Source organism: Heteronotia binoei, chromosome 18, assembly GCF_032191835.1.
Source record: "Heteronotia binoei isolate CCM8104 ecotype False Entrance Well chromosome 18, APGP_CSIRO_Hbin_v1, whole genome shotgun sequence".
In the NCBI taxonomy this organism is placed as follows: Eukaryota; Metazoa; Chordata; class Lepidosauria; order Squamata; family Gekkonidae; genus Heteronotia; species Heteronotia binoei.
The window spans coordinates 27,478,663-27,495,377 of NC_083240.1; the positions used below are offsets into that span (position 1 = coordinate 27,478,663).

Genomic DNA, 16,715 nt, shown 5'->3' on the forward strand with positions numbered 1-16,715 from the left:
AGAAAAATCTCCTTTTCTCTGACTTCAGTTCACTGTACTGTTTTTGAATAAGATCCCGGGCACACCCATCGTATTTTTAAAGAAGAAGAGGGGGGATGATCATTGGGGTTTTTTGGTAGAAATAACTGCATATTAGGCCACACCTCCTGACAAAAAAGTCCTGGAAATGATAGGAGTGTCGCGAGAATACCAGTGGAGAGTCACAAGAAAAAAAGCCCTCGAATCAGCTGTGAGATATAAATGATAGATATAAAATAAGATTTATTTCCCTCTTTTATTCCCTATGGACTTAAATGAATGAAACCGTTGTGGAAATATCGCGAAACGAGAACTACGCGAGCAGACTTAAATCGCAAGACGAAATCTCGTGTGGAATAACAAAAAGAGAGCCTTAAGTGGGGGAGAACGAAGACGAAAGTCTCGCGAGAAAAAAAATGAATGGCTGCTTCAACTGGGAGGCGCGGCATTGGTGGGGGGGGTCTGCGAAGGTTTCGCGAGATTTTGTGCTATTCTCGCGGGTGTTGTGGCTAGCTGTGCCCTCTTTGCCTGGAGGTCGTTTGAGAAGGAGAAGGGAGTGCGCCGCCCGATCCCGTCATGTTCGCCCGCTTCACCCGCCCTGCCTCCGCTGCCCTCCGCAGGGGGCTCGCGACCTCCTCGCAGGTACCTGGACCAACAAGGGGAAGCGAGAGAGGAGCTGATGGGGGAGACGAGGCAGCAGCTAGCCGTGACCCGGCCTGTCCCTTGCAACTTGTTGCGCATGCGCCTCGTGGCCAGCCATTCCTTTGCAGCCGCTGGTGTGTCGGGCGCTGTACAGGAAACTCACTGAGATTATACCAAGGCACTGCTATATATATATATTGTGCCAGCAGCTGTGTAACCTCGAGAATATGATCTTTTTTTCTGCTAACGAGATCTTGCAATAGTTGCCAACTTCAGCTTTGGAAATTAGTAGAGATTTGGGGGGAGTGCCCGGGGGTGGTGGAGGGTGCGATACTATAGACACCATTTTCTGAAGCGCCGGTTTTCTCGGGAGCTGATCTCCACAGCCTGGAGAGCAGCTTTCGCTCTGAGAGATCTCAAGCCCCCACCTGGAGGTTGGCAACTGTATTGTGCAAGTTCTTCGGACTCCCTGGTGTGTCTTGCAAAAATGCTTTGAGTAGAAGTGTAGTTATTGACTGACATGTGTGGATGAGATTTATGAAGTTTAGGCACTAGTTAAGTCTTTACTGGCACAGATCTCTCCTCTTTCCTTAAGTGTATCTGCTAAGCAGTCCCAAAGGAGCATGCACTAAATGAATGACAGGGTTGCCCATTGGGAACAGTGCAAGATGCCAGAATGCCAATTTACTTGCACAGGCTCAGTTGAAATATATTGCAGCATGCAAAGGTTACAGTGTACATATAGAGTGGGTTTTGAGAAAAGATCTTTATAGCCCCCAGAGTGGAAATGACAGTCACTAGGAATAGGATCAGTGCTTTGGGACTGGAATAACAGCCCTCTCCATGAGTAGAGTGGCAGCCCCTAGGAATGGCATTAGTGTTCTGGGATTGGAATTATAGCCCCTAGTGTAGAACGATGTCCCTAGGAATAGAATTAGTGCTTTGGAATTGGGATGATTGTCCCCAGAGTGGAATGATGGCTCTTTGGAGAAGCAGAAATGTACCCATTCCCAGTTAGAATTCTACCTGTTGATTTCCTGGCCTAAGCCTCTTAATAGAGAGGCTTCCTGCTGTTAGTGTAGACAGTTATCCTGTGGGACCTTTTATCCTGGTTATTTCTTGTCCATTACTCAAGTGTGTGTGAGGGAGATTATTTTCATTACAGTGTTAAAATAGATGAAGCCACACAGAAACAATAATCTCACAGTCTCCCTTCTCCTTTGAAGACAGGCTTTAGCAAGAAAGGGCCCATTTGAAGAACTTTCTGTAAACTTGCTGACCTTGAGCTACTGTCAAGTTCTTGGCGTGGTACTAGGGCAATGTTAATAAGCTACTGATTTTTTTGTTTTTCCTTTCCCCCAGAAAGCTAAAGGTGCAACTTGATAGTGTTTCCATCAAACACTGGCCTAATTATACATGTCTGCTACACATTCTGTACTGGTTGCAGACAAAAGACCTTTAAGATCAAGGTCTGAATCAGCGCATCACCTTCCTCTTGTCTTTCTTTAAAACGACCAGCTTGATGAATAAATCAGGTAGAGCCGTAAAGCCGTGGTTCTCAACCGTTTGAGTAGGAAGCCCCCTTTGTAACATCAAAAAAATTGACATCCCACCATGATAGTAGTTATGCTATTAAAATCCATTGGCTGAGTTTGGTAATACTTTTAAATAAATGTGTAGTTTATTCATTTCAGCAGTATTTACACGTATTGGGGGAAAATAATATGTATATATGTGCAAGGCATATTAAGATATGTTCCTGATGCTAGGAACAAAAGGTTTAAGGTTGTAACTGGTGCCTGTCAGAGTGGATAGTGTAGACCAGGGGTGGTCAAACTTGCTTAATGTAAGAGCCGCATAAAGTAAACATCAGGTGCTTGATAGGCACAAGACATGAACATCAGATGTTTGAGGGAGGAAAGGAAGGCACATAGATGGGGGGAGAGATGGAAAAAAGCAACTTTAAATGCATTCTCCAAGCCGTCAGCTGGCATGGCTTGGAGAAGTGATTTAAAGAGACAAATGCCTTCTCCAAGCTGGCAAATGGTGCAGTGAGGGCTTCGAGAGCCACACAATATGTGTTAAAGAGCTGTATGTGGCTCCTGAGCTGCAGTTTGGCCACCCATGGTGTGTAGACAAATGACCTTACATGGTAAAAAAAGCTGTCACCCCCCCCCCCCTGGATGTTGTCACCCCAAGTATAGAACTAAGCCCCAGCCTTAGTTCAGTAGCAAGAACGAGTCCATGTGCTAACTGGAACATCCAGCAATGGGATCATTGCTACTCTTACTGGTACTAGTTGGGAGGCACTGTTGAAGCAGAGAGTGTCTCAGGCAATACTGGCTGGCAACCAAAGAAAGAGGTTGCCATTGAGTCCTTCCCTCTTGCTCTGCCCTGGCCTATTACCTGATAATAACAGTAAGAAGCAGCATAGACTTTGGTTTCGGTACTGACAGTTGTCTTCAGAACTGCACTGTCAGCAGCATATCAAAGAAGCTGTCTGAAAGGGGGCAGAGGTTTGATTTCTTGGCTGAAGGGCAGAAATCCACAGAGCAACGCGTTCTCTTCTGTGCCACCTAAGATGTTGGTGCCAAATTATGGGCAATAAAGACTTTGCTGCTGAGCTTGCTTAATTCTGTAGCTCTTACAGTCTTGTTTCTCCTTCTTGGAGCTGAAAGTGAAGAGAATGAGCTTCCTTAGTTCATATCTGTGAAGCAACCTTATACCGTGAGACCATTGGCCCATCTAATTCAATATTGCCTACTCTGTCTGGAAGCAGCTCTCTATGCTAACTGGCATTTCAGAGCCTATGGCAGAGCATGACCTTTCTCTGTAGCTGTACCTGCTAGCCTTTAACAGGAGAAGCCAGTCAGGTGCTCTGCCACCCCATGAATCACAGTCCCTCACATCTGCCACATTTATTAGGCGTTCTTAGACAAGTCACTCGGTTTTAGCCTTCTGTCTTGCAGCATGGGGATAATATGGACCTATTCTTCAGGGCTATTACAGAGATTGCAATAAAATAATGTATTTTAAGTGCTTCCACAGGTTACAGAAGTTAACCTCTCCTTTGCCTTCCCACAGTGGTGCTCTAGCAGAACAGCAATCTGCATATACCAAAGTACAGGATCTCTAAATCTTCCTTACCTTGCCTGTGTTAAAACCTGGCAAAGACAACTGAAAATATTAGTTGAAGCGATGAACACAAGTGGAGAACACAAGAAGGGCCCAGCTGGGTCAGACTAGTGGTCCATCTAGTCCAGCATCCTGTCTCACACTGTGGCCAATCAGTTCTGGAGATCCAGCAATGGGGTAGAGAGTCTGAGGCCTTCCCTTTGCGTTGCTTCCTGGCACTGCTGTTTAGAGGTTTACTGCCTCTGAAAGTGGAGGTCCCCTTTAGTCACAGTGGTCAGTAGTCATTGATAGACCTATACTTCAAGAATCAGTCCGAGCTGTGTCACATTATTGAATTTTGTATATTCCATAGTAAAGGTAAAGGTAGTCCCCCTGTGCAAGCACCAGTCGTTTCTGACTCTGGGGTGACATTGCTTTCACAACGTTTTCATGGCAGACTTTTTACAGAGTGGTTTGTCATTGCCTAAGAGCCCCGTGGGGCAGAGTGTTAAAGCTGCAGTACTGCAGTCCTAAGCTCTGCTCATGACCTGAGTTCGATCCTGCTGGAAGCTGGGTTTTCAGGTAGCCGGCTCGAGGTTGACTCAGCCTTCCATCCTTCCGAGATCGGTAAAATGAGTACTCAGCTTGCTGGGGGGAAAGCATAGATGACTGGGGAAGGCAATGGCAAACCCCCCATAAATAGTCTGCCATGAAAATGTTGTGAAAGCAACGTCACCCCAGAGTCAGAAATGACTGGTGCTTGCACAGGGGACCTTTCCTTTTCTTGCCATTGCCTTCCCCAATTCCATAGTTTAACAACGTGCAAGAATTCCTTTGGAATTATAGGACTCTGTCAGATTTGGGATCAGCATTTCTCTGTGAAGGAGGCATGCAGTTCTATAATCAGAGAATCCCCATGTGTTCTATTGTCACAGACAGGCAAATTAACTTACGTATTAACCTTTGCTTGTGTTTTTCTAGTTCTATAGTCTGGGATTTTCATAACTTGTTCTTAGCAGCCATTTCTCTTGCTGTTATATGAGAGATTAAAATGGACAGGGACTTCAAGCTGTGTGGAGGGATTTGGTTTTTTAAAAATTACTTGACTTCCACTGAGATTTATTGTAGCGTACAAGAGTTCGTTGCTTTTAAACTAACCATGCTGGTCGGCTTTCTGCTAGAACCGTGGAGGCTAGAAACTTTCTCAATTAAAAATACCACAACTGTGCTTTTCTTTAGGGGCTGGCGGGTGTTCTGCATTATGAATGGTAGTGTTCATTTTGTGCTGTGACAGCAACCCTACAGGCTTCCGCCTGCTATGAATTTTGTTCAGACCAGATAGGGCAAGACTGTAATCTGTCTGTGGTGGAGCAGCCTAAATCTATTGCAGAGATCATCTAATGTTAATTAGCCTGCAGTGCTGAAGACGTTTGAGAGGGTCCCTGCATAGAAGGATTTCTCCTGTGTTTCTCTGTGACCGCAGAGACATGTGTCCAACATAGTTGGTCTTTACTAAGCCTCTTGTTCTTCTCCTCCTGCAATGTAGAACAATGCTAAGGTGGCAGTGCTTGGCGCTTCCGGGGGCATTGGCCAGCCCCTCTCTCTGTTGCTGAAGAACAGCCCCTTGGTCAGCCACCTCAACCTCTATGATATCGCCCACACCCCTGGCGTAGCAGCTGATCTCAGTCACATCGAAACAAGAGCAGAAGTCAAAGGTACGCCATGCCCAGTTTACTTCCAGTGCATTGCTTAGGGTCTTTTTCCCTTTACGCAGCTGAACCAAAGGACTCGTTAGGGATTGTAGTCAGCTCTCAGAATTGTGCAGATATCTTTTGCTCCCTAACCCAGGGCTGGTAAAAATGCATTCTTGGCTGACTAGTCAAATATTTTAAAGCAGTGAGGGAACGTGAGACTGATTTCCTTAGCAGAACATAAACTTGCTTTCATTAGCAGATGAATATTCTGCCAGTAGAGCAGCATAGACGGGTTTTTGTCTTGCCGTTTCAGGTTTCCTGGGTCCCGAACAGTTGCCAGAATCTCTGAAGGACTGTGAAGTTGTCGTGATTCCAGCTGGAGTTCCTAGAAAACCAGGTATGTTAGAAGCCCTTTAAGGGACCTGTTTTTCGTAGAATGGCTGAATGACATGCATGCAGTTGCCAGATTGGTGTCCCACTCTGAGGTTGCTGATACGGCACATGTGGAAGAAAGCACAAAGCTGCCATACAGAGCCGGAACACTGGCCCATATAACTAGTAGCAGCTTTCCAAGGTAGAGAGAGATCCTTTCCAGCCCTTAGAGATTTTTGAACTGGATATGCTAGGGACTGATTTTGAGGCCTACTGCATGGAAAGCAGTTGCTTTTCCACTGAAACACATTCATTTGTAGCTGTTGTGTTAGAGGTATGGCAGAAAACAAGGCAGCCGTGCGAAACAACGATAATGCATACATTCCGTATTCATAGTCTGTTTAATTTATAAATAAGTTACATAATATGTACAGAAATAACGTGCATAGGAAGTAGAATACAAAATATCCGCAGAATAAACATCTAAAAACTAAATGGATGCTGTAACCTCTCAATTTTCCAATAAAGTATCCCAGGGATTTCACAAATTTCCAACGAGTCTGTAGTGAAATCAAAGGGCTCAGTCCATAAACTTCTTAGTCAGTTTCACAAAGGCACCCCAAAATTATTCCAAACATGAAGTAAGCTGTTCTTAGCCATTTGCTCCTGTGAGTCGTTCCAAGCAAGCTCTTCTTGCTCCCGTGAATTGCTGCAAACACACCACTAACAGATTTTTGACCCTGAGGCCTACTGCATGGAAAGCAGTTGCTTTTCCACTGAAACACATTCCTTTGTAGCTGTTGTGTTAGAGTTTTGGCCAGGATTCCAGAAGGTAGGCATCTGTTTATGGCCTCTTTCTTGATCTAGGCTTGCTGACGGGATCAAGCGACATTTTTGCTTGGGTGCGTATTTGTAAAATTTAAACCTTACTGCTGTATGACCCCTGTTCTCAGAAGCTTCTCTGTCCCTTCAAAGGTACCGTTAAGCACCCCAAAGGTGCATTGGCCTTTCTTCCCTGTAGTCTGAAAAAGACATTTTGTCAGGTGATGAATAATGTACTTTCAGTGCACTTTGCTTCTGGATTTTACTGTGTGAAATGGCAAAATCCACTTGCAAAAAGTCACTAAAGTGCATGGGAAGAGGATTGTGGTGCATTATTCAGCATGTGTGAAAGCACCTTACTCTGTTTCTTGTCTGCTCTCCCAGACATCGTGTGTTCTTTTGCAAGCCAGTGTTCCACAGTGCCCAACTGTGGGTGTAGTTAGCCACAGTCTTACCTTTCTTGTGGTGTGGTTTGTTTGGGTGGGCTCAGAGACCAGAAAATGACTAATTGCTTTGCTGATCTGATATTTCAGGCATGACCCGCGATGACCTTTTCAATACAAATGCCACGATTGTAGCTAATTTGGCAGCAGCCTGTGCCAAGCACTGCCCTGAAGCTTTGATCTGTGTTATTGCAAATCCGGTAAGAAAAACTTCGCTCTCTTCCATGAGGAACTGCGAAATGCAAACCACTTTATGTGAATGTATTATTAGAGAAATCTTTCTCAGGGATGCTATTGATGGTCGGGGGCTTGGAGACCAAATCCTGTGAGGAAAGGCCTAAGGGGCTTGGGAATATTCAGTCTGGGGAAGAGGAAGTTGAGGGGGGGACATGAGCGCTCTCTAAGTATTTGAAAGGCTGTCACTTAAGAGGAGGTCAGGGAGCTGTTCTTGTTGGCAGCAGAGGATAGTGCTTGCAATAGTGGATTTCCATTATGGGTGGAAAGGTAAAGTAAGAGTAGCTCAGTAGTGGAATTGGCTGCCTAGAGAGGTGGCAGTTTGCAAGCAGTAGCTGGACAAACACTTGTCAGGGATGCTTTACACTGATCCTGCATTGAGCAAAAGGGATTGGACAAGATGTCCTGTATGGTCCCTTCCAGTTCTGTGAGACAGACTGTTGCTTGTTTGTACTCTCAGGTCAACTCCACCATACCAATTACTTCAGAAGTTTTTAAGAAGCACGGAGTGTACAATCCCAACAGAATTTTTGGTGTTACCACGCTGGACATTGTCCGAGCAAATACCTTTGTGGCTGAGCTGAAGGTAAGGATATACAAGGCTTTTTTGTCTGCTGTTCTGTTTGTTTTTTCGATTCTTTTGACGTTCAGTTGCCACTTACATTTTTAAGAATTATGAGGAATAGATGGGCTTCCCCAGTTCTTTTCTGATGGCACACTGTCCTCATTGGAAAAGGAGCTCGACCTTGGCCTTTCTTAAATCTGTGTTCCTGTGTGAGGATGACATGCAAATAAGAAAATAAGAGAAGCCATGTTGGATCAGGCCAATGGCCCATCCAGTCCAACACTCTGTATCACACAGTGGCCAAAAAATTTATATATATTTTTATCTAACCCCCTCTTGAAGCTGGCTATGCTTGTAGCTGCTACCACCTCCTGTGGCAGTGAATTCCACATGTTAATCACACTATGGGTGAAGAAGTACCTCCTTTTATCCGTTCTAACCCGTCTGCTCAGCAATTTCATCGAATGCCCACGAATTCTTGTATTGGGAGAAAAGTACTTCTTTCTCTACCTTCTCCATCCCATGCATAATCTTGTAAACCTCTGTCATGTCACCCTGCAGTCGACGTTTCTCCAAGCTAAAGAGCCCCAAGCGTTTTAACCTTTCTTTATAGGGAAAGTGTTCCAAACCTTTAAATAAGGAACAGTGCAGCTGCAGGAAAAAATACCTGGAGTCCAGAACACCTTTGCTCATGCAATGATTGAAAACTGAGCTTTCTTTCTTTCTTTTTTCTTTCTCTTTTTCTCTCTCTTTCTCTCTTTCTTTTGCAAGCTTTTTAATGCTTCCCTGGTTCTGGAAGAGCCCATTTGAAAAATGTGGCAGAAGAGATGTCACAACTGTACAGATTTTTTGCAAACATGCCTTTAGCATTAATGACTAATCGGAACTGCCATGTTCAAGGACAGTAAATCCGAGTGCTAGATGATAACTGAGGAGAGCTGCTGCTTTCGCATGGCACATGTGAGCATCTCAGTGAGCATGCGGTTGGCTGATTGTGGAAACTGTTGGAGTAGCTATGACTGCTTTTAGCAGATCTAGCAGAGCACCCCCATATAGGATAGGACAGGGTTATCAATTTACGCTTCCTATGAAAGTCCAAAAAAACTTATTTCAAACATCGTAGGAGATGTTAGAAGCAGAACAGGAATGGATTGCTGCTAATAAGTTGCTACTTTAGTATCATCTGTGTGGACTGTCCAGAGACATCTGTTGAAAACAACTGTAATGGACTAGATGGGTGATAGGTCTTATCCAAGAGAACTCTTCTTAGGCTTTCACTGTTTGTACAACTTCCTTGCCTAGCACATGTTTTCTAGTACTCCACCAGGCCCTGCTCTTGAAACTTGCTGCTATTTCTGCTTCCCAGGTGAGTGTAAATTGTCTTTCAAGCCCCACCCCAGGAAAAGGATCTGTAAGTGACCCAGTTTATCCACAGTTAACCAAGTCTATTTGTAATTTTTTAAAACTAGTTTGTGCTTCCAGGTTTGGGGTCTGGCTCTTTGTGTGTACACATACATTATCCACGCACAAAAAGGGGGCTTGAATCAAGATGCAGGGTTTAAGTGGTGGAAAGGACCAGGCTGCAGGGCATGCTGATCTTAAGGGGAGAAAGCTTTGTACAGTAATGTTGCTATGAGTCCACTTGTATGTGTCTGTGCACTGCTGTAAGTTCTCTTGCAAATGCCTGAGCTTTGACCAGTCGCTTAAGGTGGTAGTCACACAACACTTTTGTCCATCATTTTGTAGACATGCCATGCAATAAGATTCATGTGGTGTTGTGTCTCCCTTTTTGGACAAAGGCTAGATGGCCATCTGACAGCAATGCCGATTTTTTGCAGACTTAGGCAGATCACGAGAAGGAGGGCAAGAAGGGTGTATCAGTGCTTAGTTCTCGTGGCCCTTTCCAACCACCCAGGGAAATGCTGATCAGCACTTTGGGGTCAGGCAGCAATTTTTCTCCAGGTCAGTTTTGCAGGGATCCTAGAGGGGCTTCCCCCCCACCATCTCCTGGGCTTGGAGCAGGTGTCACTGGGAGTGGGGAGGGAGGTATTTGCGAATTTCCTGCATTGTGCAGGGGGTTATGCTAGATGGCGCTGGAAGTCCCTTCCAACTCTATGATTCTAAGTATCCTGCCATTATCTACTGCAGCAGAGTTGGCAGCATAGCATTTAATTGTTTTGTCTCCTGCCTGGACTCAGAACTTTCCCAGCCCCTGCAAGCGTTAGCCTCCATCAAATTACATCACTGTATGAAGGGGGTGCAGTTCGGCAGGTGGTTATTACTGCCAAAAGGCTCCTGTTCTTTTCCCAAGTCTGGGGCCAAGGAAAAGCCAGGGCATCGGACCAGCTGCAAAGCCGTTCTGCTGCTTAACTGGCCAGCACATCGTGTCCTCTCTTCACCTCGGCATAAGGTCACTGGGAGAATAAATAGAAATCCCATGATGCAGTTTGATATTCCAAGTTGGATTTCAGGTGCTCTCCAGCTCCTTTTCAGATCTCTTAGTTTTTCAAGAAGGTGGAAGCAAGTGACAGTTAATTTTATTCTGTTTTGGTGGGGTGGGGGTGGCATAGCGACTGACAGTTTTAAATAAACAATGGAAACAAGCAAGAACAGGGCAAGGGGCTGCCTAGTGCAGATCTGATCTTCCACTGTTCTCTTTCTCTGCCCCAGATCCTCTTCCCAGCTCTAAGCTGTGGCCTGCTGGCTCATAGGAAGGCTTGGTGCTCTTTGTCCACACTGGGGTCAAGTTAAGCTTGTGGTTGAAGCACTCAGCTATATCTCCAGAAGTTAGACATCTAAAACCTGCTTATTGCCCGTGTGCAGTTGAAATACCTTTTAGTGTCTGCTCTTCTCAAGTTGCACAGCTTGTTTTCTGCTTCCCCTTCCTTAAGTTTAGTTGTGTAAGTAACTGTTGGTATACCAATGACTAGTTCTGTTGCTAGCCCCTGAGGTCCTGTAGTTCAGAGTCCCTCGGGGAAGGAAGGGGGAGAAGAGGTCAAGTAATGGTGGATGTGGAAACAAGGAGGGGGGATGAATAGTGGTCAGAAATGGCACTAGAACTTCATCTCTGGCAGCATACCAGAATGCCTTCACTAAACATTCATGGAGGTCCTTGGAGGAAGGACTAAGCGTTGTACCCAGTTTCCCACCATCTTGTGAATTTCTCAGCCCTCATGAGAGCTAGAAACCTGACAATGGTTAGATTTTTTTTTTAAGTTGAAATTCACCGGGTTTCATCCGTGCACATTTATAATTCTAGGCGGTTAGCTGTGTTAAGTGTATTACAGTAAAATAAAACAGAGGTACAGAGGCCCATAAGGACTCACAGAAACTATCCCAGCATAAGCTTTTGTGAGTTGGAGACCAGTTACACTGGGATAATATTTTGTGCAGTCTGTAAAGTGCCACTGGGTTTCTGTTATACCTCACAGTGAGCATCCAGATTCTAGTTAATGCAGGTTAAGAATGATGCACTGGATACATGGCTCAGTATGTCCACTGCAGGTTGTGGCAGCCGCATTAATTCCTGTTGTCTGGCAAGCCAGGTAGATTGTTGTGGCCTTCGACTTGAAAGCTTTCCTAAAATGTGATTCTTCTGCAGGGTCTGGATCCGGCTCGTGTAAATGTCCCAGTGATCGGCGGTCATGCGGGCAAGACCATTATCCCGCTCATTTCTCAGGTCTGTGTTCTGAAGGCTTATGATGTTTCCTGGGATTGATATGTCTGGCCTAGAAAAGGCAGGGCGCTAGAAAGATATTTGCAGAGCGAATGCCCAATTTGAAAGCGAAGGTGCAGCAATGATGGGAGGGAGGAAAGCTTGGATTTCATGCGGTAGAACTTCTGGCAAATCAGAAATGTGAAGGAGGGTCCTCTATTACCCATTGCCAAAAGGCTGTTGATCTCTATCCCTGCCCAGTCCTCAAGGGCAGTCACCAGGTAAATCCAGGTGATAGTAGTCTAGTCTCAGACTTGTGGAGAAAGGAGATCCAAATGCCTGCCTCTACCAGGAATCTCTCTGGATTCCTTGGAAGTGGACCCTAGTTAGCTCTCTGCACTCAGTCATTCAAGAGCATATGTTTTCTCTTCCTACCTGCTTTCTCAGGAGGGGCCTCTCCCAAGTTACATGGCACACTGCCTCTTGCTCTTCCACTGTATCATGCAGAAGGCGTAGCACACGGCGCTGCAATTCATTTATCTGGCCTTTACAAAAGGAGAGGTTAACCCAGAGGCTTCTCTGACTTTATTGTGTGGTTCTCATTCCTCCAAGCTGCTGAAGGGTGGGGGAAAGCTACTGTTACGGGCCAGGTGTAGGAGAGAGCCAGCCTACAAATAGCTCTGGCGGGCAGGGCCCAGGTTCAAGAGATGGAGATGGCTACTGTATCGAGTGGACTTCTGCACCGTCCTTGCAGCAGCACTCTGTGGGCAGACTTCTGCTTGTCAGAGGGCACCAAGGAGAGCAGTTTTCCCTGCTGGGAGGGAAAGGGTGCTTTGGATTTCACAAAAATCCAGGTGCTCTGGCCTATCTGAAGGCAACCGCGGGGTTTGTAGGTAACATTCCCTTTCTTTTTTTTTGCAGTGCACCCCTAAAGTGGAATTCCCTCAAGACCAGCTGGTGACGCTCATAGGGCGGATTCAAGAGGCAGGGACGGAAGTTGTCAAAGCAAAAGCTGGCGCAGGTCGGTAGCTGGCATTCTGTGGAGCGTTCTTGAGTCGGGGAGCACTGCTAGCCCAGTCTCGTCAGATCTGTGAAGCTAAGCAGGGTCTGCCCTGGCTGGTATTTGGATGGGAGGCCTCAGGATCATGACACAGAGGCGGGGAAATGGCAGACTACTTCTGAACATCTCCTGTCTTGAAAACCAGCTGTGACTTGATGGCATATTACACCACCAGCACCACAGGGAAGGGGGTGGATTGTGAATTAATGATCTCACTCCAGACCCTGGGGGTAATGACATGAGTACTGCCAATAGCCAGCAGCTATGCTTTCTGCCTGTCTTAACATGCTGCTTTTGCTCGCCTTACGTCAGTGGCAACTCATTCAGTGGCTCAGGATCCAAGTGTGGCTCTTTGGCAAGCCATATGTGTCTCTTCTGAGTACTATTCCGCAGTGTGGCACCTGCCCCATGTTCCAGGGAAGCAGGGAAGGCCGTTGCTCAGTGGGACTTCTGATGGGCAGGTGGTTTCCACCTTGAAATAGCAGGTGATGAAGGAAAAGGAAGTTGCCAGCCTGTCTGTGGTGCAGGCCCTCCTGCCAGGGATGGTAGTAAAGGTTCCTTTTGGTTGATAATTCCTTGTAGCTCTCTGCAGTCTGCAGGCCAAGTACCAGAGGCTAGAGTGTAACCCAGGGCAAGTAGGCTATTGCAAACGAAAAACCCCACAGCACTAGAATAATTATGCAAGTTATATAAATGGTGCCACTGTTTGGGCTGGATCTGTGGTCTCTTTGTGCCACATAAAGCTCAAAGCATCCGCCTGCTGTCCAGGCGTGGACTCCAGCTCATACGCAGCCACCAGGCCACAAGCTCCTGTCTTTGTCATTCTTGGCAGCCTCGATGACCACATGTGGTTTAAAATGAGCATCCTTTGCAAGGCAGAAATCCTTCTTTCTGTCCAGAAACCATGCAGCGCAATTCTGAGGGAGTTAGCTGTGCTCACATTCTGTGGAAGCCAGCAAGACAAATCACTTAGCAGAAAGAGAACCTTTTGATTTCATTGAGCTTTCATCCTGTCTCACTGTCTCTGGACTGCAGCCATCCTTTTAGAAAGTATCTGGGACCCAGTAGTATTCGGTGGGGGAGGGACAACATGCTAGGCAAGTTAGCAGAAATGTTTTGTATCCTGGGATCACCTGCAGCCCACATCTTGAGAAGCCACAATGCTGGTCCCAACCACTGAGGCACTCCCATTTAACTCATGGAAAATGACTTCAGAATTGGACTGTGGGGAATAGAAGCCTGAGGCAGTGTTCCTTGAATATCCTTTTTCCTCAACAGGCTCTGCCACTCTGTCTATGGCGTATGCTGGCGCCCGGTTCGTCTTCTCCGTCTTGGACGCCATGAATGGGAAGGAGGGGGTTATCGAATGTTCTTTTGTCCGATCGGAGGAAACAGAGTGCACGTATTTCTCCACGCCGTTGCTGCTAGGGGTATGTAGACCGAGCGATTATATGCGTGCAGTCTCTTCAGCTGTGGAATACTCAGAAGGAATAACTGGGACGCACGAGTGTGTAGGTGTGGAAGACTCGTGGGGGTAGATGTAGCTTGTCTAGTCAACGGCGACATGCCTTTGAAACTCCTTGAAGTGTTCCTGCTTGCTTCCCAGCTGACTTGTTATGATTTTAGAGGAGCTCATGGATTTCCAATGCAAGCTGTACTTGGGAGTCCCTTGAAAGAATTCCATAATGGCCTCATTCAGGAAGTTGAAACTGCCCCCAAAGCAAAATTTGGCAACCTACAAAAATTATGCTGGCTTTTGCATGACTTCCGTTTCACACCATTGTGCCTACATGCAGTTTTTGCAAGTGATGTGAAAAGGCAGGATTTGAAGCCTTCAGGAGAAGTGGCCACAATTCATTGGTAGAACATCTGCTTTGCATGCAAAAGGCCCCATGTTGAATCTCTGGTTAAAAAGGATCCGATAGTTGGCAAGGTGAAAGATCTCCAGTTGAGGTCTTGGAGATCCATTGCCAGTCAGTATAGACCTGATGTAGCCAAACTTGCTTCATTCAAGAGCCACATAGAATAAACATCAGATGTTTGAGAGCCGCAAGACAGGAACAGCAGATGTTGGAGAGCCGCAAGACAAGGAAGGAAGGCAAATAGGTGGAGGAGGGAGAGGTGGGAAGAAAGCAACTTTAACTCTAAATGCATTCTCTAAGCTGCTGGCTTGCTTGGCTTGGCGAAGTGATTTAAAGAGACAGGCTTTTTCCAAGTTGGTTGATGGGGTGGTGTGGGCTTTGAGAGCCACACAATATGTTTGAAAGAGCCACATGTGGATCCCGAGCCACAATTTGGCCATATACTGGTATAGACAGTACTGACCTTGATAGACCAAAGCTGTAACTCAAGGGTGTCAGTTTCATGTATATTCCTTCTAGACAGGAGAAATCCTTTGCAATCACAAATCTTGTTTTTGAGATACGGCAACAGCGCTCACCCACTTTGAAAATACCTCCATAGTCCTAAGGACTAGAAGCTTGTCTATCTTCCTGAAAAAGGAAGATGAGACCTGGCAGAAGAGCTTCCATCCAAGCCCCTAAGAGATCATGGACAAGTAGCCTCATGAGTCCTTCAGAGTGCCATTACCTATACATCTAAAGCTTCAGTGTACTTAATCTGCAACTTTCTTCTGTTCCCCTTCTCATCCAGAAAAATGGGATCGAAAAGAACTTGGGTATTGGCAAGATTTCTCCTTTTGAAGAGAAGATGGTGGCCGAGGCAATCTCAGAGCTCAAAGGCTCCATCAAGAAAGGAGAGGAGTTTGCCAAGAGCATGAAGTGAAAGCCACAAAGAAGAGTACTGCAGTCCCCTTAATTTATTTAAGGTGCATCATGTCACTTTAAAAGGCTTCAGGAGACGAAGGCCCATGGCTTTCTCCAAAGACCCCTCTCTATTAAGTATATTACTCTCCCTCTGATCTGTGAGTTCAAATTCTGTACTTCAATAAAGCAGCCTGTTATTTTTTCAGGGTATTTCATGGACCGTTTGGGGATGTGTTTATAGTTGTATATATTGGTTGGTAAGTAGTGGGGTATGTGTGGAGGTATTACCCAAATCTGGCGTTTGCAGTGGGCCCATCCACAACAAAGCCAGCTGCTCCTAAATTCCAAACTAGGTGGAATTAAAAGGCAGGTTGAGAGGTTAATCGACAGAGGTTGGGCCTTGCAACAAAAACATTTGTGGCTTTTTTGTATATGCTTTAGAATCCCAGGGGAAGGGCTTTTTCCTAGCCCATACCACTTCAGGCAGTAAAGTGGGAACTCTCCGATTTGGGTTGGAGATGGGCTAGGCAGAAAAGATTCAAATATAAAGGCCTTAATAGTAGTACAACAACCAAAACCAGAGTTCAATCAAAAGATTTGATGCTTATAGTAAATTCCCCAAAAGAGAGAGAGGAATATTTAACTTTTGAATATGGCAATTGACAAGGTGATCCTAGGCTACCAGTGACGGTTTGGGTTTAGGGATATCTGCAGCTAGGGTAGGTGGGGCCAGCAGAAAAAGCTCTTTTTTTGCTGCTGAGGTTGCTGGAGGGCTTAGGTGTAAGTGGCAGTTGCTTCTTCCAGACGGCACCAGGATGATGCAGGTAAAGTAAGCTGCTTCCTGTGCAGTGGTGATGGGGAGGATGGTTGATCACTCAGCTGATGTTGTGCCAACCTTAGATCTGAGCTGCATTACATGTGAGAAGGTGCCTAACCTATATTGTCACTTGGTACACCCTGCTGAGTGACAGTTGTCTGCAGTTCACTTGGGGTACCTTTACCTGTATAAAGCATCCATTTGTAAACACATACAAGCTAGTCACATCTCACATTGCTGCTTAACATTTTTTTTTTTAAATGTTAGGTTACCCTAAATTGAACTGCTAACAATGGTAGCCTTGGGCAAGGTGCTTGCCTTTTTCTTGATCTGAAATAGGAAGGCTGTGGTAACCCATTAGCTTTTTACATGACAACTCTTCTGGTCTACCTTATACAGAGGCTTCTGCTAGCTACTGAAAATCCACCATGTGCTGCACACAAATGTGGCTTTTGTAGGCATGAGGACTAAAAACCATGCTTTTCGACAACATGGCCAGCTGAATATCCATCTT

General features: G+C 45.7%; 1 protein-coding gene across 1 annotated transcript; it reads left to right on the forward strand.

Annotated features, from left to right (window-relative positions):
* The first annotated feature begins 407 nt into the window (after window positions 1-407).
* Window positions 408-15,594, forward strand: MDH2 (malate dehydrogenase 2). The gene is made up of 9 exons (XM_060259529.1): window positions 408-660; window positions 5,321-5,489; window positions 5,782-5,865; window positions 7,196-7,305; window positions 7,800-7,925; window positions 11,506-11,583; window positions 12,481-12,580; window positions 13,898-14,049; window positions 15,272-15,594. The coding sequence occupies exons 1-9, from the start codon at window positions 595-597 to the stop codon at window positions 15,401-15,403; spliced, it is 1,017 nt and encodes a 338-aa protein (XP_060115512.1). The 5' UTR covers window positions 408-594; the 3' UTR covers window positions 15,404-15,594.
* Window positions 15,595-16,715: the final 1,121 nt, after the last annotated feature.

Bases quoted from the DNA above. Each gene is read 5' to 3' on its own strand.
- MDH2 (XM_060259529.1), top strand. From the start codon at position 595: ATGTTCGCCCGCTTCACCCGCCCTGCCTCCGCTGCCCTCCGCAGGGGG. The intron at 5,490-5,781 runs GTACGCCATGCC...TTGCCGTTTCAG, and splicing joins AACAAGAGCAGAAGTCAAAG to GTTTCCTGGGTCCCGAACAG. The intron at 12,581-13,897 runs GTCGGTAGCTGG...TTTCCTCAACAG, and splicing joins CAAAGCAAAAGCTGGCGCAG to GCTCTGCCACTCTGTCTATG.